General features: G+C 40.9%; 1 protein-coding gene across 1 annotated transcript; it reads right to left on the bottom strand.

Annotated features, from left to right (window-relative positions):
• Nucleotides 1-21388, bottom strand: LOC128730448 (DNA polymerase alpha subunit B). The gene is made up of 5 exons (XM_053823494.1): nucleotides 21313-21388; nucleotides 20923-21227; nucleotides 1867-1967; nucleotides 295-1765; nucleotides 1-183 (listed from the first exon to the last, which is right to left on the bottom strand). The coding sequence occupies exons 1-5, from the start codon at nucleotides 21386-21388 to the stop codon at nucleotides 1-3; spliced, it is 2136 nt and encodes a 711-aa protein (XP_053679469.1).
• Between the last annotated feature and the right edge of the window lie 1401 nt (nucleotides 21389-22789).

Raw genomic sequence — 22789 nt, 5'->3', positions numbered from 1 at the left:
TCACGTTTTAACAATTTGGCAAGCGATGTAACTCGCTGGTGATGGATAAGTGGGTTTGGTATCTTGCTGATTTGTCACAGACGTCATCGCTTCCGGTGATTGGATGATTAACCTCGCATAGGATCCATCCGTGGCGTGTCCATCAACGAAACCAGGGTTTATGCAGATACATCCATTTATTTCCTACCGAAAGAAACGAAATAACATAACTCGACGTGAAATATTGGGTTGTTCTCCGTTGACAACATCTAGCCATCTAATGAAAAATCATGAACATAAAAGAAATGTACTTACTCGCACGTATCGGTTGAGCGCACTAGGACAAATCATTACATTCGGAACCCGGCTCAGCCGTCCGAAATCGTTCAACATATCAACATCAAGCGGCACATTCTCGGGCGGAGGATTTAGCGGGTAGAACGACGCCTGGTGAAACATGTGGCTGTAAGCACGTTTGATTTTATCGCCCCCAATGGAAACCGCAGTAGCTGAAGCGTCGGGCGTGTATTCGCTCTCAATGAGCTGCTTAATAACGTCTACTGTTGTGACACCGATCTCGATACCCTCGACAGTGAACACACAGGGATCCGGCAGAAAGTGTAAATTTCTGTAGAAATTTGTCACTTTATACGGTGCTGTTGGATACGCGAACGAGCTCACCACATCGTCGTGGTTGGCGACAACGAACACTTCCGTTTTTGCCCCGATCTTATTCATGATCGTGTTGATCATGTTTTCAAAGTACTCTTCGAAAGTTTCGGCTACTTCCGCATAAAGCTTACAGTTGGCATCCGCAAACGGGCCGGTAAGGATTAATACGTCCGGTGCATTGTTACTGCAGAACTGCATCAAACTGGAGAACTTCTCGTACAGCAGGTCATTACTATCGGTAAACGGCGCACTCGCTATTACCATCGTTAATGTAAAGTCGAGCCCACTCGGGGGACGAGGAATCGTGAGCGTTCTCTCGTAATGAATCTTACTGGCAGTAAATAACGTTCCGCGGGGATTGATGCCCTCCAAGAGAACCGTCTGGCCGGAGAACACGGACCACGAGGGTGTGATAACTTTACTCAAATCAAGCATCGTGTAACGAAGACTATGCTCATCCAAATCGATGATAGCTAGCTTTTTCTTATTACTTGCCGACGTGCTGACTGCGTTTGGTTGCGATAATGATTCAACAATGATCCTTCCCAACACCCGAATCGGTTCCGAGCTTGGATGGTCAACATGATGTACCTTGATGCCATCGAACCAATTGGCCATATTATCTTCGCTTTCTGGATGCATTTCGGACCCATCATCGACCGGTTCCTCCTTGTCCAAATTATTACCCCCTTCTGAGGAAGACGAAGGCGGTGGTTTAACATTAGAATCAGCGTTTTGTTGGTTATGCTTGGTCGCCAATGTAGAAGTGTTATTTGCCAACCGATTACAGATAGATTTTCCGCACTCGTAGATTCGATCGCTCAAAATAATCATTCGATCGTAGGTCGAATCAAACATGTATTTGCTGCTGTCATTAGCGAACTTCTCCGCATTTATTTCAATGTTTAAAGCTGACAAACGGGAACAAACCATCCGTTTGTCTCGATCACTCATCAACGGATGGGTATCGGTTGAAGTAGAGCCGTTTTCGCCATCACCAGTGGCTGCTGGAAGCCAGTTGAATTGCTTTAGCAACTTTGCACTGCCATATGTGTACACGATCTGGCCAGATTTGTTTGGTGCATCAAGATCAATCTTTTTCGATGACAAAGATCTGCAAATGCGAAAATATGAGTGATATAGACAAATATGCCATAATATGACTATCATCTCCAGCAAATACAGGAATCGCGACTTATCGCAAAACAAACTTACAGTGGTGAATATGTAACGGTAGTGAATGAACTTCCTCCCGCTCGAGTTCCGCCTTCTGGTGTATTCACATTATGCTGTATTCGGGACGACGATTTTTTCCCCTGAAATCAGCAATGGAAAGAAAACAAAATTGGTTAGACCATATTTATCTCAAAATGCTCTGAAGATATTAATGCTACAAAAATTAATATTGACCGATTCAATAAAAAATATGGTTAATCAACAAAAATCATTGTTAAGAAATATGCATCTCTAAGACGGCTTGCGGATTCATTCTTTACATTATTTCTTATGCTAGATTCAATGCACAACAAGAGTCACATAGATGAAATTTGATAAGTTGAAACCATTTTCCGACACATAGGGTTATAAAAAGAAAGAAGTTATCTAGTTAAATATGCAAAAGTCTAACACATACACATACATAACGAACACATTGACTTTCACGATATAATTTTCACTAAAGAATCATTTTACTCTTACCTCGTTATTACATTTACGTTCGATCTCAACTTAATAGACGAGCATGTAATCTAGTCACGAAACATTAGCTAAAACCGTGCACTAGATACATGTTCGCCTACAAAGTGGAGAAAAATGTATATCTTTCACTGAAGACTATTTCACCACAGACGCGGCACTTTTGCGTTATCACTTTTCTTTAGTAATACATATTGAATAACTACATTTTCACACATTTTGTAAGTTAGTCGATACTCTTGGAGTTCAATCCACTTTATGGGTATGATCGCGACCACACGAAAACGATAACTGAATTCACACTATATTCCCCACTTGCCGCCTTACCTGGAGAAAAGGATCTCTGCCGCCGATGCGATAGATTTTTTAATTTCTTGTCATAGTTAAAAAGAACTACGAGTATCGTGTGCCAGTGAGCAAAATATTACGATGATCTTTTCCATCACCTACATTAATGAGTGTGGATCTAGTCACAATTATAAAATATGTGAAGCTACTAGATACACACCCATTTATGTCGATGGGAACTTCGACAATGATGTCTGTTGCTGCGCAGTTGTGCCGACGGTTAAATAACCAAGAAAAAGCGGAAGTCCAACGGAAGAAAAAGCGGACCAAGCAAGTTTGTTGGAAGAGTCCATGCATCCGTCTCCGAGCAATTGGAACGCCATTCAACCACCCCCGTACAACGCCGTTGACATACGGTACCAACAAAGAAGGATCTCGTCTGGTGCCGACAGTGACTGCGAAAGTGACTTCAGTTCCGATCAGTAACCGGCACGGGACGAACGAAAGCCAACTAGCCGTAGTTTAAGCTGGTTTGAGGTGCCAAAATCCCTACAGTACGCACCACACCATCGCTCACCGGCGGCAGGACTCACCGGCCACTGATACTTTTCCAGACGTAGCGCCAAAGAAACCTAAACGCTCGGAGGAATTCTACCGCAACCTCTGGAACATGACCTCTGGAAGCCACTCGAACAACGACACTACACCGATGGAAAAGAACCACTCTAACCCTGTCGTCGCAGGTTACTCACTTCCGGCCATGCTGGGTGGAAACGAACTTGAACGGTTCCAAAAGCTACCGGTGTCCATCGCACCAAAAGCAAACAACCACATGATCGACGAGAACGGAGTGTCGGAGTTTGAGGCACGTCACGTTAACGGAATCTTTGGTGAGTGGTGTGTGACCCAAAGTTCAGCACGACTCTTCTACAAAGCCAACGCGAGCCCTTACACCGATAGAACTCAAAAATACAGAGCAATCTTCTAGGCGAGTCGCGTGTGTTTAAGGACAAACTGGCATCGGCACCTCCCATGGTTGTTGGGTCGAACACTGGTGCTGCTAGTTACCCGACGAAGACTTAGACTCGCCAATGACTGAGGGCCTTATAGGAAGTACGAGCTAAACTCTTCATCGATTTACGATGAGCATGTCATCTAGTCACGTGCGTACCGAGGATCATTGAAACAGAGTCGCTCCGGTGTCTAAGCAGCAGAGTAAATCACTCTTTTGCCAGACGATCGTGAACAAACACGGTGATCTGATGGATACGCGCTTCTGTTTAGTGACAACGTAGACACCACGACCAAAATGAAGGGTGAGCTGAATGCAGAGATCGGTGCACAGCTGACACAGTACGCGCTGCAGAACGACCCACAGGACATCCTGCTGGAGCTGGATTCACTACAGAAGTGGAGCAAGAACATTTAACTGTCGGATGACTTCCTACATGCGTGCTACACTGAGCGGAATCTGCTGGAGTGCTTCCGGCGTATTGCTGGTGCTAGCCTGTTGATGTGCTTCCCGAGTGAAGTGTATAGATACGGACAAATCTATACGGAGGAGTTGGAGCTGATCGTGAACTCGCTATCGTTGACAGACGTTCGGGTGTTGAAGATAAAACCGATTTCCCACTAAAGCCAAATCACTTCATTTTAGGTAGTTCGAACGGAAGCAAGCCACCGCTACCGTTCGATGATTCCGTTCCAACCATACGTAGGTCCTGGAAAGCAGCACAACAGTTCGCGGATAATTTCTGCAAGAGGTGGGTGGACGAACATCTACCGATGCCGACAAGAAGAACCGAGTGGTACCAGCGGAGCAAGCCACTGGAAGAGAGGGACTTGGTATTGATTGCGAATGGAAGAGAACCCGAGAAACTGATGGTATATAAAGAGGGAACATCGCGGGAACAATGGTATAATAAGAGCGAGATTGAGCGAGCTCGCTCTCTTTCTAATATCATCACCAAACTGGACACACAACTCAATCAGATATTATCGCCAATAGAACCCAACCAAAAACAACTGCTACAATTCCTCCGGATAACTGGACTAAACAAACAAATTTGATAAAAACTCAACACAAAACGCAAACAACAAGCAATAGCCCAGAACACTTAACTGCAATAGAACAACACCACATCACAGAGAAAAGAGATGAATGATGCTTAGATTCAAAATCTCTAAAATCATAACCAAAGAAAGAAGATGATCACCGCGAAGATAGACCGTGTTTTTTACACCCTTATTACAAACGTGTTATAAAAAATTAAATTCTTTACGGTTGCCGAGGAGCCGACAAGTTGCTTTCGCAACCATGTCACTTCACTGATCTATGTAAGTTTTTCAATTTAATTTTTTTTTTTTGATAGCTTGAATCGATAAAACGTATATTATTGATGTTGCCTTCTATCAAGACGAAACAGAACGAAATATCAATTCATCGAAAAAATATATGTCACGAAATAAATTACATTAAATATTTTCAAAACAATATTCGACGGGGTACGGGTCATTACACTGCTCGTTCCAAAAAGAGTTTCACGTCACGCGACCATTTCATCATCTTTATACAGATCCTGGAGTGGTCACGTGCGGATAAGTAGAATAAATTACAACAAATAGTTGGGCACATGTGCGCTTCTTGATTCTTCCATCGATATCTACGCGTTCTCTCCTCCTCTCAGATTAATTTCATTTATATCCCGCATAAATTTCTTCCCCCGGTGCTCAAAAGATGCTGGTGGTTCAGACATGAACACGACACGCCCGATTGTCGGCATATTTTATAATTTTACAGAAGTTAACCAAGTTAGGAAAAAGTGATAGGATACGAATACGACAGCATATTCGGTCCACATTTTGAGTCAATGCCTCTTTTTGCTCCTTGATGTTTAGAGCAAAATATGATCAAGGAACTATGTTCTATCTAACAGCTTCTCTCTCGCTATGGTTGGCTTAAGCGGAAAGATGGGTCTCATCGGTAACATGCCGTCCATTTTCTCGTTGCCTCGCGCACGCGAAACAAGGTTGACGACCTTTGCTTTAAGTGGGGGGTTGCCACAAACTCGATCGTGTGAAGGGAGAGAGAGAAGAAACGTATAAAATCGATCACCTCCTCCCGGTCGCAACATACATTCACCCCATTCGTGGCGAGAAGCACCCGCCAAAGCACAGTGGGCAATTACCGGGATAAAAGTGAAAAAACAAATTTGAGATGTTTGGAAAATTGTTAATTTACTCTGAAACTAGAGTGTTAAACTTGATTAACACCAAAATATTATGGTCTTGAGGTGATGGTGTGTCATATGAAATGAAACATTTGACGGTAATTTAAGCTAAATTTTCTTGAATATGGCCTTTTTTTGGTAAAGTTTATTTGAAAACAACACATGTAAGATACATGTAAAATAACACAAGAGAATGTTTTGATAGATCAAGTAGAGATTTTATGTACCATGAATGTTTTCCACCCCCAATTTTCACCAATATTTTCATCAAAACTTTTGTTAGGGTTTTTTTATTATACAAAAGTACAAGAATTACCAAAAACTAATCATATATCGTTTTTTCAGTAATACCAAATTGTACATTTCAACCAAATTTTGTAACAAATAATGGCGCTAGACTTTTATCCCGGTGCTTGCATGGGAGAGCCCACTGTGCAAAGGCGCAGGCGAAAACAAAGCTTCCTTCCGCGTGATTATGATGATGCGAAGAGAAGAAAAGCTTGTCTTCCTCCACTCATTCTCACCGGAGCAAAAAAACAGATTTCTGGATCCGGTGCACGAGATGAGGTAAGGGTGGTTACGATTCTCTGTTTCACTTTGAGATAGTTTGTCTACTTTACTCGATCTCTTACTAACTAACCCATGACGGTGAAAAGATGGTAAACACGATTCCCCTTTTGCTAACGGCTTAAGCTAGTGACAGGACCAAACAACCACATAAAAAAAGCCCGAGCCCTAAGCTGATCCAGCGTAGTTCTGTGCCTTTAGTCCCGTTGGAAGTATGAGGATTCGGATAAGAGTAAAATATCACGTGCAAATCTCGTTCCAAGTCGCGATGACGAGACTCTTCACAAAATAACGCAAAATAGAGAGCGCAACATTCAAAAGTTCGACTCGATGGTGGTGTGAGAATCCGGTTCGAGACCCTTTCTTACAAAATCTTTCCCCTTTCAGAGCCATACACGTTTGTTTGCCCGTTGAGAACCATCGGTTAAGAGGAGACAGAGCAAAATATCCGAGAGTAGGGGGTTGCACTTGGAAAACTGAGAGAAAATATTACACAGTTTATCCACATCCCAGCCACCCACCGGATCTCACCTCCCCGCCCCCTTACGTCATTTTCATCCACCCCCTCCCACCCAGAAGTAGAGTAACACAACAGCAAAAGTGTTGATCGAGCCGCTCATGAGCCACACAACACACACAACTGCCCGCCTGGATGGATTTTCATTTACGAAACGATGACGCCGCAAAGGAACGAGATCGCACAGTTTTTGCGCTTGCTTTCTGTCTCGCTTCGTTTTCCCTTGTTCTTGCGCGCGCGCAATCCCCTTTTTTCCTTTTGATTGTTTTTTTTTCCTTTTCCTTCCAGGCAGCGACAACACCTTGGTTTCAGCTCCATCTCTCCCTTACCGCTTCTTCGCCGTGTTACCTCCCGCATCAAAAACACACTCTCCCTCTCCCTCTCTCTTTCTCTCCTTCACCTAGTGTTGCTTTTGCCTGATCCACACACAGCTATCATTTCTCTTCCCGTTCCTTTTTATGAGCTAGGTATTATTATGTTCTTTTACGTACCAAATTCTTCCTCGACGAAGTTTGCCTTCTGCCGTTTTTCGTTGAATCGCTCATGGGACACGACGCTCTTCTCAGGTTGCTGCTAGCCGGAGTTTCTTCAGTGGCGAGGGGTTCACCTCCATTAGCGGTGCCCACCACACCACCACCTTCCTCTCCGCAGGGGATTCTTCAACCAGCTTCTCAAAAGTTGCGCAGGTATACAACACAAACGCACACGTGCATGAGCTGAAACAGGACCGTTCCGGCATCTTTCGGCGTCCTTTAGGAAAACGTGATGTTACAGGCAAGTCAATGATCGTTGCGTTGATTGCCTGATCCTTAAACGTGGTAGCGATGGTGGTGTGTGCGTTCAAAAACATGCGAGTGGCTCCACAAAAATAAGAACCTTCAGATAATGTTCAGGTGGAGTTTGTTAGGTCATCGAGGACAATCCGACTCTGCTCTGGCACTTATGTTCTCTTTATGATCGATTCTTTTGTGGCAAAGGGTGGACTCTGCAGCATACAGACATTCTCCCATTCACATCCGTCGACGCCTGAAGCCACCTGAAGCGCCTCTTCAAGTGCAGAGAAGCGGCAGGGCCTGTGCTTGTACGCAAACATAAGGGAAGCGATTGGTGGTATGTTGTAATTAAAAGATGTACATTGCTCCGTATTTCCTCGCATTCGACTTGCACTTCTCTTTCTCGATGGTGGTCATTGGGCAAGGGACATAGTACGTCCAAACAACAGCGCGAGAAGAACACGCCGCTGCTAAGAGGAAAAATGGCGGCGAATCCAATCATCAGTGTGCCCAAGATGGCGGCCATGACGATGATGATGATGCGTAAGAAACATTCTCTCTCCAGCGACTTGTTGCGCGGAAGAACCGTTGTTGTCTAGATGCTATGCTGATGATAGTGGCGCGCTTTTTTTCTCCCCTCGCTGTAACCCTATTATTACAGATTTAATGCCTCCGGAGGACTGTGACGATGATGATGATGCTCTCTGTGTGTGCGCGGCTTTACTTTTGCGCTGAGACGTGCCAAAGGGGGAATCGATTTGCTACTTCCTGCGCGCGTCTCGTTGCTTTGTTCGCACAAAATCGTGTGCCCACCGCACCAGTGGTTGTTTTCGCTTCCTTTCTTTGAAGATCTTGTTTCTTTTCTCGGTTTTGATAAATGAAAAAATGCTCTTCTGGCGCCTTTGGTCGACACACGGCTTGTGTTTGATACCGGTTGGGAGAATCTTGCAACACGTCACCTCAGAATACTTTAGGCAAATGGTTCATCACCACGGCTTTTATCCATGGTATATCCATGAAGGGATCTCGATCATGTTGCTGTCCTACATACATCACCGACGTTACGCATGTACTCTAGTTTCAAAATGTGCTTGAATTGACCTCTCGTTCGTTGTGTATTTTTCAATCACCAGCTTCGATAGAGACCGAGTAGAATCGCTACTTTTAGTGGTGTAGAGCGTATCTAGTGCCATCTTCATCGACACTAGGCAATCCACTTAAAATTTTCTATTCCAATCGATCGCATTAGATGCAAGCCGTACTGTAAATCGGACGGAAGAGAACATATGAAGCTGCTGCCAATCAACTTGAAAACCATACACGCGGCGCGTTCACAGCACTTGCGTTGCTGCTACTTGTGATAGCGTCGGCGTGTGATAGATTCCTTTGCACCATTCGCGGGCCATTCTGACTAGCTACGCTCGAACTGATAGACGGATGAAAGAATATCGGTGGTGTTGCTGTACTTATACAATGTGGCCGCGTTCTAGAAATTCCACAGCGCCCCAGTTGATTTTTCATCTCACTGATAGCATATGCTTCCTATTCTTTTGTGAGATTGAAATATCACCTTTGCCAAGTACGAGCATGGTTTTTATTTTCAACCTCCACAAGTAACCAACCAGCGGCTTGATGATCGTCGCTTGTGAACACAGCATGGAGCGTTCGTGACTTGCGCCGCAACAAACTAGTGATCGACGAGCAGCAGAGTGGCCTTATCAAAGGGAACAATCTCTCCTTGCATCCTGGCTTTGAAGGCGTCGCGGATGTCGCGTTCTCGCGATGGGGACGGAATTGCGCGCGTGCACACACGCCATTATGTCCAGCGCGTACACAAGTGTGCGTTTGAAGTATTCGGGGTCATCTACCGGAGTATGCTTGAAATTCGTTCGCCATCTCTTCCCGTGTACAGAGCATGGATCAAACGAGTCGAAGCGGTTTGCGCATGCCTGGACGGTTGTCTTCAAGAAAAAGGATCTTTAAACTCTTGTGTGTTGAAAAACGAATACATCACGACGGTGTCTCGTCACTGCTTCTTTCCGTTTGTGTTGCCACACGATCACAGCTTTTTCATCACGGGTATTAATTGAAGCAAATGTAGACAGAACACAACTTGTAACAGAATCGGCGGTACAGTGGTTCAAACCTCGAAGCACGAGTGAAGAAAGGAACGTTTCACACAACCGTCAACCAGCGACGGCGGCGGCTATCTAGCAAAGAGCACACACTCAATAGCTTCAACGTGTACACTCCCCCTCTCTCTTGCTATCATTTCTTTTTATCCTTGGAACCATCACATCTTCCACGTTACTTCCATCTGTGTGGCTTCGTCAACGATGAATAGCGCTTTGTCCACTGAGAAATGCGCGCACGTTGGCTACACCATGCTGAATATCAGTTCACGCAAAAGTGTGTTGTTCACTGCCACTCGCACGGCACATAGAAAGTTTTGCAGCAGGCACTGGATAACAAAAAGAACAATTGATTTATCCATAACCGTTCTGGTTTAGTTCGCAACGAGGATATTCTTGGTATCACCGACTGTAAAAGTAACGTTCCCAATAATGCCTATTGTAAAGAGAACACGTTTGCACACGCCGGTGTAACTAAAGCAATGTTCCACGAAATTGCGCTCAGTTCACGGATTCAGTTGCTGATAATTGTGCGCTTCCTATGTGTGTGATCACGGGACAAAAAGTAACAGCACGGCATAGTTCTTTTGCCTACCGACATTTTCGCTGGAAACACGACCGTACACGCGCATGGAAGCAAAAATTGTGTGTTTCGCCTCCGTGTCTCTTCATCAGCGCGCCCGGGGGTTAATGTGTGAGTATGAACCAATCTGAGCAGGCCAACACAGTGGCCGTGGCACTGGTTTAGCAGAAAGCGAGGTGAAAAGAAAACGAGGGGTTTACCGTGTGTGCGACGACGGAAGATTGAAAGGGTCTGGTAACGTACGGAGAATGCCGACGCTGCTGCCGCCAATTTCCTCCACTGCACCACCACCACCATCATGCACACACGTTCCGTACTAACCGCAAACACACACCGCGCGCGCGCTTGGAACGATGAACTGTCAAGCCAGCCAGCCGCCATTTTTGAGCCGCACTTTTCTCCAACTGCTGCGTCGTAACCGCGTAAGCGTTTTCGCTTGTAATGCCACTAAATTGCACTCGATTACGGATCTCCATGGCCAAGATATACAATTTCCTTTATCGAAGCGTGCCATGCTTTACTGAACTATTCCAGCAGATTCGGTCGCTGCCTGTTGTTCACGGCACCACATTATAAAAACTATACACTTTTAAACGCCTTTATTCCATTCCAGTCGGAAATGGATTATGTTCTCAACGATTTGGCGGCAAACAGATATGGGTTTCTAAACTGAACCGCCAAGACCGTTTCATAGCCAGCAGGACCACGGCCATCTCAAGAACAGAAGCAACGGAATCTCACTTGCGAACGACGCTCAACTGAAACATCGAAAGACTTTCGATTCTCACTCTACCTCGAGCTATGAAGCTGTCGCACGGTTTCACCAACACAAACAGTCTGCTATATACTCGCGCGCGCATTACTTAACCTAACAACGCCGGCGTGCGCAAGTTGCTTGCACGCGACAAAAGGAGAGAGAGAGAGAGCGAATTTGGCGAGGCGCTCAAGCATCAGTGGCATCACCTTATTTCACTCTTGCAAAGCGTTTCGGAGGGCTCGCGCAATTCTGCCACATTCTTTTTTCTCTTTCACCCATTTTAACGGCATCGCTGCGTGGAGTATATAGCCGGCTGGCACAAACGAGTGTTGGTGGGTTCAAAATTCCTCCAGACATTTCGTCATGTGTGCGTGAGGCATGACGACATACTCATGCAAGCGTAAGCGATTTAATGCGGCACTAAACACGCCACACACGCCGCACGTTAGTGCGTGCGCGGTCAAAAAGGCAAAAAATCGATAATCTCCAATTGTTTCCATTTATAAACCATTCGAAAGAAAACATGTGCATTAAGAGAATTCCAAAAATGAAGGTTTGTAAAAAATCTGGTTGCTGAGATATAAAGCACCCAAGTCAAAAAAGTTGTTCGAAATGATTTAAAAACGACGTTCCGATGGTATATTTTTCGATACCGATAACATCATAAGTTGTTGTCATACAAATATGTTAAATATATCATTTTAGAGGATTTTATGTATTATTTATTATGATTAGGCCAAAATATACATGTTTATGATGAATCTAAACGAGTTTTTTTAGCTAAATATGTCAAAAAAAAATGGAAAAAGCTAGCTTTTTTAACATTGGTAATGAATTTCTAAAATGGTTAAATTCGTATTTCTAAATAAAATATACGTTAAACATTAGATATTAAACTATTCATTTTGAAGGTTTCCCATTCGGCCGCGCTTTCCACAAGCTCTTTTTCGTTACTAGATTTGGGGTGGAGGCGCCTAGTCGATAGCTAACATGAGATATTCCTAAATACAAATTATGTTATATGAAGGGTCTAGATTAGGCACCATATCCCAATGAGCCTGTTTTTATCCTTAAGTTTTTCCAAGATTTTGAAGATCACCTTTCCCATCAATAAGATAGACTTTCTGAATCTTAAAATCACACCAATAATGATCAATATTATACAGTACAGGTAAACATACCACGGAAAAAATAACTGTAATAGGATACAGATTGGAATGTTGGGGTTGACAGGACTAGTCATTCACGAAAATCATCTAGGGAATTCAGTTTGGTTCAGTTTGCGTGCTTTGCGTTCTGAATTCTTTTTTCCAAGAATAAGCTCGAATTCGTTAGGAGTCAAATTAGGACACACAGAATTGTTTTTGTATGCGGAAGCTTAAACAAATACTTGTTAGTTGATGTGTGTATAAGCACAAATAACAGCAGATTTTGCAGTTCTGGTGAAAGATTAAATTTAGATTTAATTTTCCATATTACTTAGATAAAATTGGTGATTTTGATTATTTGGTTTTTATTTATATTTGAGTAAAGCCAGTGAATTGTGCTGAAAATAATTATTTTTATACCAATTTTGATGTTGTTGGCTATCTGTTACGTTGAAACAATTTTTGATTGTTGTTGGCTATGTGTTGTTAATTTGGATATCTGTTACATTGTTGTCGGATGAATTCATAGCATTTTTTCCTCGAAGTGGAGCAACATATTTTCAAAGATATAGGCTTACTTGTTAATGAGCCTGCGTATAGAGATCAAAAAACAGTGTAGATGATAAATTTGGAATTTAAACTATTTGAGAAGCAATGCTTTTTTCTAATTTTTTAATTTTTTTTAACAATTTTGTGTTGTTTAATACAAAAATACTAAAATTAAAAAAAAATCAATAACTTAGAAACCGTTTTGAAACTATTTACGTACTTTATGAGTAACAAGATTGATATTTTACACTAAATTAATCATTTTTAACATGACTTCTTATATTGATTACCCTGTAATTCTTGAAAAAAACGATAAAACAACGTGCACAGTGGCGCCATCTGAAAGTCCAAAACTTTAAAACACAAATTATGTGTGAACAAACTTTTTTCTGTATGATTTGAGATTATTTTTTACGTATTTCTACGAAAACATATTTATGACCGCGGTTTGTCCGGGCCGCCCCATAGTGAACCACAGCAGTTGCAGGTGTAGAAATCCGTTTGCGCCCTTCCAATAAGCGTGCCGCGTTCTAGAAGCTTTGTTGAGATACTTTACGTAGCAAAGGTTTTTCTGCGAAAATTATTCCTATTCCCCACACGACCCGTAAATTATACATGAGAATTTCGTGCAGCGTGCACAAAAGCATGCGTAGTTCATGGTTGATAATTTGGTTTTGATGAATTTTACGTTCATATGCTTTTATGGTTTGATAATTGTAACCTTGATAATCTTTCAAAATAATTTTTTCCAGTAGGTATACAAAATACAGCTTTCGTAAATTAGTTATTAAAAATCCCCAATCTTTCGCTTTTTTCTCTTCGTAATACTCCTGCATACGAATCATACAAATCAGAGAATATCAAACTATTTAAACTTAAGGAAGCATTGATTTCTATATTACTTCCTTTATATCTAGGGTCGTTTTAGAAGTATATTTACAACTCTATTGTTTCTATGCAAAATTCAAACTTTTTAAACTTTTTGCCTAGGAAGCCAATTGGTTATAATAATTTTGCAGTTATACAACGAAATTAATTGATTGATTGAGCAAATTAACTCATGGATTTCGTTTAAAGCATCAAAACGCGGTTTACGTTCGTATCCATTTGGACAAAGTGAAAGAAGAATTACGTGAACATTCAGATTCATGTCTTCAAAAAATACACTAAAAATCCATCTTTTATCAAAGCGGAAACCATACATATTTTTCTGCGAATGCAACAAGAAAAGTTCAAAACAACAGTTAGCGAAAAAAGCTAAGGAATACTGATACGCGCATACTCGTTTGAACGGGAACAGGACAATTCCGGACTGGTCTTGATGCAAAATCTCTGTGTAGAAATGGGTTGCTTAAAGGCACACTATATCCGCCACCAGTACACCACGGACCGCAAGCTACAGACAAGAAATTTTCCACCTTTGAATAAATAGTTCTTGACAAAAAGAAAGAAAACCATAACACGATTGTGAATCGAACAAAGCATGAAACACAGAGCCACTGCATCCAAAATAAAGGGCGAAGAAAATGATATCCATGTATAATAAAACTGGGACGCATCGAAAGAAAAAAAAATATATAAAAAACATACAAACAATAAATGGACTGACCGGGGCTCGTCCTGAACCGAACGAAGAAGGAAATATTCACCCCAAAACGGTCGGCGAACGCGCAGCGCAGAACAGCGGCACAGGAAAGACGCCATGCTAGCTCTTTGGATGATGAGAAAATAAAGGCAAGAATAACCGAAACTGAAAAGAAGATGAGAGTCGACGAAAGCAAAGGCACCACTTGATTCCAGGCCAAGGTAACTCCCGAACAACCGAGTAATTGTAAGACTTTCTCTTCGTATCTTTTAGTTATTTATGCGGCATGCGTTAATGCACAAAAGGACGCATGGTAGTTCTAGGGAACAAGTATTATATATTACATGTAATTTTGATGTTCAAACAATATATATTAAAGCATACTAATTATTGAAAAATATACTGCACATTCTGCATTGGAACCCTTTTTCTCGACATCTCTAGTGAATGCAACACGTGTTACATTCCACTAACAATTTCGAGAGACTTGCCCCTACCGTTTGAATAGTTTCAGACGCTTGCAAGACCACGATCTCAATACTTCAGCCCACCCCGGATGTTGTAGACCAATAACCTCTCTTCCAGGCTTCACAATTAGTTCAGGAGCGCCGAAGGTAGGAAGCACAAGAAAAAGCAGACACAACAGAAGGAAGAGTTTTTTGATTAGGTTCCGAAATACAGCCAAGTCACGCCGCTAAATCGAGAGAAGCCCTGGTCCAACATCCGCTCGAAGCAGGCTAGAAGATGACGCTAGCAAAGTACGGATTTTCCACTATGTATTGCCCAGGTTTATTCTCGCTGTCGTTGGCAGTGAATGGAAAGAGCTAAAATGGGGTTCGAATGGGCAGAGGAATCAGCAAACCACACTCCAGTCCACTACGCACAGAGCCACCCTTTGGGATCGACCAGAAGTTCTTCCCTGCGTTCTCGTGTTGAAGCATCACCCTTCTTGCGGGCTTGCTGGTAGACGTGTGCTGTAATTCTGACGGTTTTTCCGGCCGTCACGGCCGCTTTGGCGCGGTTTCGTTGTCTTATCTCAGTCCTTCTTCCTTTCAACGTTTACACGTGCGAACAGACACCAGCATAGCCGGATGCTCTTATTTCTTCTTGCTCTGTACTGGCCACAACCTACCTTAGTTAAATGGAAATAGGGGTGAAAATCACGTCCGTAGAGAGGTTAGCAATCTTTTAGAAGAAGTAGGGAGCAAGTAAAGTAGAGTTTAGGCGGCGGGCAAGCAACGGACAACGCGAAAGGAACACTCTTCCTCATTGGTATATCGCAAAAAGGGCTTAGACCTTCGCTCAGATCAGACCCATTTTCATGTGTGATCGGCGACGAAAGTGTTAGTAGAAAAATGGACAATCGGCGAGGATAAGTGCTAATGTTTCTATTTGATGATCTTGCTAAGTAGTTATTTTGCATGAAAAGCTTCATATGATCACATTGGAGAAAAAAAAACATCCACGAGGAAAAATACATTCTTACCGAAAAAGAATACATTCATTTCGACAAGAAACAGAGATGAAGATTCAAATCTTTCTCTTTCAAAAATTAAAATTGAAAAAAATACAGACGACGAAATTGCGCAACTTTCGTAGTGATAAAAGCCCATTTCGGGGTTTGCTACTATGATATTATGGCTATTATGGAATCAAAGAACATTAAATTTAAAGCACTTTTACTATTATATATTCCTCATCTTCTTATATGGCTCAACAATAGTTTTACGATCAAAGCTTGCATTGTTAAGACTTTCGATGATTCGTAATTTTAATTTACAGAGTACCATTAAGCATAGGTCAATCAAGTTCTACCAAACGATCTATACATAATTAAAAAAAAAATCGCTCAAATATTGTGCAATTTTTTCCGGCATCGATTGCGGGCGACAATTTTTTTTATTTAAATAGAAGAACCACCACGACAATCTAAGTCGAAGTGTAGCTTTTTATTTTCCATTTTCCAAAAAGAACACCATGCTACTAGCGCAACCAACGACTGTCCATTTCCAGGTGATTAGAGAGCTCCCTTTGTTTTGAAACGAAAAAAATAAGAAGCTGCTGGCAATGGAGCAGAAAGAATCCCAAACATGCAAAAGGGAGAAGAATCTCTACAAAGAAATAGACAATCGATCAGAAAGTGATGGAAGCAGAGCCCGGTCGGGATGCGAAATTTGCAAACGGTTATGTTCTCCGGTAAAGCTAAAAAGCTCGGAAAAATAAGCCACTACACGATAGCTTCATTGTCTTAGACATCGTGAAGCAACTATACAGCTTCCCGTCGCTTAAATTTCGGTCTCACAAACGATTTTATGATTTACTTTTGTGATCGCTCAGTTATTGGTGATCGCGAGGAAAATTTGGACATGCTGTGGCCGAGAACATATAAATCGATGAAAACATCAACACACCACCACACATTAATCTACTCTTGCTAATCAGAACATAGCCGAGAAGAGAGATAGATGTAATTCTCTTTTTTTACTACGATACAAAGTAGACGTTAATCTTCGACGATCGTGATCATTGATCTTGGTGCAACCATTTGTAAGAAGGCTAGCGGAGTATGCAAGGTAAGAAAATTTCTGAAAAACGCGGATAGAGCAAGAGAGAAGAAGGAAAATATCTCGGAGCGATTTTAAAAACGAACGAGCTTTGGAGAGGGATGTAGGCAAATTACACCAGCAAATAATTACGCTCTGTGGGCTCACTCTCCGGAAAGCGGGGAGCGTTGAGGTGGGTAGCAGAGTGGAACTGAAATTACCTCTATTTTCAGTTGTAACAACCCTGTCCAAACGATACCGAGCCAGTTATAAGAAGAAGAAAAAAGAACACAAAATAAGTCGTAGGCAAAGCCAGTGTTGAAGAGAAAAGATCTGCTAGAGCAAATGAAACGCAGCTGGATGAGAGAGGAAAACAAATCTATGTAGTAAAGCGAAGTGAAAAAAATGAGCCTACGTGAAATAAACAGAAGGAATAAAACATCGCAGTACAGTACAGAAAGTAACAACCAAAACAAGTCTGTCGGTCGCCCCAAGCGATCGGACCCAACACAACAACTCGATGCTGACGACCTCGACACGATGGCTGACCCTTTTTCTGCCCGGTACTTTGCTTCCAAAGGAAATCTTTTGCTTTTGCGCGAACGTTCGCTGAACCGTCACACCACGGCGAACACCGCGTTGGGCTACAATCCTTTTATTCCGATGCCACGACATGCTGGCAGAAGAAAGAAAGCTCGTGTGTGCCTTTCATGTCGCCCGTCGTAAGGGAGCAACTTTGAGAGACCTGAGGCACCTCAACAAAAGGCAAGCGGAACCTTCGCTCAAGAGATTCGTGGAGGGCAGCAAGATGGGGAAAGATGAAAAGTAAAAAAAAAACAACTTGGTTGGACGATGGTCGATCAATGTTTCGTCATGCGTGAAGATTCTTTCGTTAAAGTCTCACCAGAAGTTTGAGGTTTTCCTTCACCAAACGAGCGGCGTTATCGATCGTAAGAGCCTCATATCTGACGAGAATTCGCCTTTTGTATAAGCTTTACTACGAATGAAATGCTGCTGGAATTAACGTTAATAAGATCATCAGAAACCATCGCAGCAAAAATGGAGATGAATAAATAAATAAAACTTTTTTTTGAACCATCGGCTACAGAAAACTGTTATTAGTCAATAATCCTTGCTCATAGCGTATGGCGTAGAATAACATGAATATTTGTATTGCTTTTCTATGAACATTTTATATTATGCATTTCGAAACGATGCTAGAAAAAAACAGATTGTTTAGGCTAGCAATAAAACAACACTATTGATGTTCGTGGTACTTTTATAGTAAGTCCTAATATTAACAAAACAGTCAGAAAAATTCAAACCAAACAAAGGCTCTTGTATAACGCAACTTCAACGAAATTACTTCAAGTTCAGAGATCGTGAAGCAGAGATTTTTTGTTAGAATGCTAGCGTGTGCATGTGTGTGTCTGTTGAAGACTGTTCACCGACCGACATCGCTGGAACGCTTCCAACGGCAACAAAAATGACCAATTCGAAGCCACAAGGAAAATAAGGAGAGAAGAGGAAGAGTTTTATTGTTTTTTTTCTTCGTATCAAACCTTTTTCCACTGCGATGTAATGGACAGTACGTACGGAAGAGTTGTTTTGTGTTCGCACAAACACGAAGATCAGATTCCGAAAAGATTGTTTTGTATAGGAACAGTACAGCATGCTCGCCGAGGAAGGTAGCTAACGCACAGCGTCCCTTAAGCTAAGGGCCATGATCAGGCATCAGCTTGGTAGTGGTGATACACTGTGGCGAAGCAACAGGTTCTGTATATTTATATCAAGCAGAGAAGTTGTTCTTCTTTCTACTGGTCAAAGAAAGGTTGCTGACTCGCAAGTATTCGCAGTCTGCATAAGGGTACGAGGGACCGGGCAAAAAGAAGTAAAGGTAAGGGTCGGGACGCAGGTGAAGAACCACGAAGCCCAGCGTCTTGGCTCGCTGGTAGTGGTGTTTCCTCGAGGCAATAGCGAAAGACGCGTTGAGTTCGAGGCGTGAGAACCAGCGAACAAAATGACGCCAAAACCCGGAGCGAAATTGCGGCCAAGAGCAGTATATAACAGCGTCAGAGAAGAAGCGAAGTCGACCCGCTCATGCGAGATGGACGCCGCGGACAGTGAGCAAGCGAGAGGAATGGACGAGAAATTATCCGTAATCACACCCTTGGTGTACACGATTCCGTACGCACCTCCGCATCATTCTCTATTTCCGCTCTACCTTCGTTTTCCTATATAAAACATTAGGATAATGAAACGATTTGAAGTACTTCTGGATGATTGTTGCTCAATATTTGTGTAGTGTACGTAACGGTCATTTATGAATTCATAATTTAAAGAGCCAGATCATTGGCACTATGCTAGGTTCATTTGTTATCTTACAGTTGAACTTCCATTTACACATTACAGTTTTGCCATTATTTTGCAAAAATTCCATAAACATTCCGATTAAAAAAATAAGAGAGAAGCTTATACTACTCTTTAAACAGTCATATTTCTGTCTTTAAGCAGTCTGCCAAAAAACATAGACGATATGGAAATATGTTTGTTTGCAGATCAAGAAATCATTCTCATCAGAAAATAGCAAAGTATAACTAAAATTTCTATTAATCGATTAGACTTGGAGTAAGGTTAGAAATAGAATAAAATGTCCTTAATGAATTGTTATCAATTTTGTTTGTAAAAGCAAATTATACAGCCATCGGGCGTCATTAAAAAATGCAATACTGGAAAATGTCTAAAATTGTAAAAGAGTTCGATGCGACTACCAGCAACGTGCCTTTGCTTCACGACAGAATCACGTATGACAAAAAACAAATGCCGAATATATATTGAATCAAAACTACTGATAAAAGAAGTAATGTTTTTGACCAGATAATGTAATTATTTAAAGATAAGACTAAGCTCGCTTAGTTTCTTGTTCTGGTAATGTTTGAAAACATAAACTTCAATAAATAAATACATATGAAAAATATGTTTAAACCAAATTAATAAATGATACGAACGACCTACGCTACGAAGAAGATAAATGATACGTTTGCCGTAAATTATCACTGGTTTTTCATAATGTATGCAAATATTATTAAGATTATACAATGTATAAAATAATTATGAAAACAATTGAGGAGAAATTTAAGAATATACTATAAAAATGCATTGGAAAATATACAAAGCAAATTTCATTATAGTTGTCGAACAATTTGTATGGATTTTTAATACAGAGTATAGCCGATGAGACTAGGAATTACAGCAAACTTGAAAACAACATTTAGCTTCTAGCAGCTTGGTCAAGAAATTACGAAAATCGTGAATCAGTTGGAACGTACGAGCCCCAAGAGAATCTAATGTTCTCAAGGAACAATTGTCCTCATCATCTTAGCATCATAAAGAAGTGCTAGGACTGTTTTGTTGATAACGTCGTATAATGCTTTTCTACTGCTAGAACGATATTTTACATGGCAATAAATGCAATTCACGTAACCTTTCAAAAGCGATTTTCATGACGCATAAAGAAGCCATGCAATCGTAAGATAAAACTATAAAAGCAATAATAAGTTTTGATTCCTACAACGTAATGGTATTGCAATGTTGTTCTTTTTGTTTTTTATGTGCCGCTGTCTGGCATAAAAAATATATGCTCATATATTTTCATGTAACACAAGAACTTTTGATTAAAGAGATTCCCATGCTATAGAACAAAATTATTGATATTAGCAAGACATAAATAACATTATTTGAAGGAAACAAAATTTTCAAAAATTTCAAATTTTTCATACATTGTGTGATTTATCCCCAACATGTGTGCAAATATTATAAACTGTACATGAAAAATCGAGAATAAGAGGTGATTTTGTATACCAAAAATTTATGAAAGAAAAATCCTGAATTCCCATTCACTTACCTTCGGTGTTAAGCAGCCGTACATTTCCAATACATTTTGTTCAATAGAATCCACATTGCGGTAAGTAGTAATCTTGGGCATTTTGGAATCCAAGCGTGGACATGCTCCTAATTTTCCACTTCCACCAATAGTATTTGCTAACTTAGCTACTTGCCGAGATTTGTTCGTGAATTCGTATGCTTCCATGTCGTTGAGGTAAGCGACGGTTGGTTCAGCACCACTCAATTTCGAAACACTGTAAGCCATCCATTGCTCTACGAATTCAACCGGGTCATCCATGTCGTTGTTGATGCATATTTCTATGCCTGCAAGGAAAACGGAATATGATTACGATTTATGAGCGTTGTAACAGGTTCATGCATGATTCTTGAAATTACAATGAGCGCTTACATTTGTTTACCACTTCATCGGTTGGTTCGATACCCAGCTCATCGAACTGCTCGCGAATTGTTTCAACGGACACCATTTTCGCACTTTTATAGACTGCTTTTTACAACTTTTCTATGGAAAATACCCAATAACTTACAACATCTCTTGCCACAACGTTAATTCAACAAAACATAACGAAAAGCGCGCGAGCGTCTCGAGCGCACTGACAGGTACCGGCGTCAGCTACAAATGTCAATGAGGCGCACTGTCAGCACGATATAATGACAAATGCCGGTTTCGTAAAAAACACCAACCAGTGATTGTTTATTGTTAAAATTATACAATGTATAAAATAATTATGAAAACAATCGAGGAGAAATTTAAGAATATACTATAAAAATGCATTGGAAAATATACAAAGCAAATTTCATTATAGTTGTCGAACAATTTGTATCGATTTTTAATACAGAGTATAGCAGATGTGACTAGGAATTACAGTAACCTTAAAAACAACATTCAGCTTCTAGCAGCTTGGTCAAGAAATTACGAAAATCGCGAATCAGTTGGAACGTAGGAGCCCCAAGAGAATCTAATGTTCTCAAGGAACAATTGCCCTTATCATCTTAGCATCATAAAGAGGTGCTAGGACTGTTTTGTTGATAACGTCGTATAATGCTTTTCTACTGCTAGAACGATATTTTACATGGGAAAAGATGCAATTCACGTAACCTTTCAAAAGCGATTTTCGTGACGCATAAAGAAGTCCTGCAATCGTAAGATAAAACTATAAAAGCAACAGTAAGTTTTAATTCCTGCACCGTAATGATATTACAATGTTGTTCTTTTTGTTTTTCATGTGCCGCTGTCTGGCATTTTGTGCTTTTGTATACAAAAATCTATGAAAGAAAAATCCCGATATTCCAATCACCTATCTATGCACAGTGGGCAATAGCCGGGATAAAAGTAAAAAACAAATTTGAGGTTTTTAGAAAATTGTTAATTTATTCTGAAACTAGAATGCTAAACTTAGTTAACACCAAAATGATATGGATCTTAGTCCAATATTCTCGCAGTAATAGCCTGTCAAATTCGAAAATGTGTGAAAAAATTGAAAAATTTTCAATTTTTTTATGCTAACTCTAATCTTGTTTTTCTCTTAAGCTAAAAATAAAAAACATAAAAACATTTCTGTTTTGGAAAGGTAATTCAATTGCTATTATTATAAAATTAAATATGTTTTAAGTTTTCAAGGTCTTGAGGTGATGGTGTTTCATTAGAAATGAAACATTTGACGATAATTTAAGCTAAATTTCTTTTAAAATGGCCTTTTTTGGCAAAGTTTATTGGAAAACAACACTTGTAAGATAACACAAAAATGTGTTTTGATAGATCAAGTAGGGATTTTATGTACCATGAATGTTTTTCCACCCCCTGATTTTCACCAATTTTTCTACCAATTTTTTTGTAAGAGCACCAACTTTTCAAACTGAATTGTATC

The sequence above is a fragment of the Anopheles nili genome, chromosome 2 (genome assembly GCF_943737925.1).
Source record: "Anopheles nili chromosome 2, idAnoNiliSN_F5_01, whole genome shotgun sequence".
Classification (NCBI taxonomy): Eukaryota; Metazoa; Arthropoda; class Insecta; order Diptera; family Culicidae; genus Anopheles; species Anopheles nili.
The sequence above is the reverse complement of the archived record's forward strand: the minus strand, read 5'-3'. Positions and strand labels throughout refer to the sequence as shown.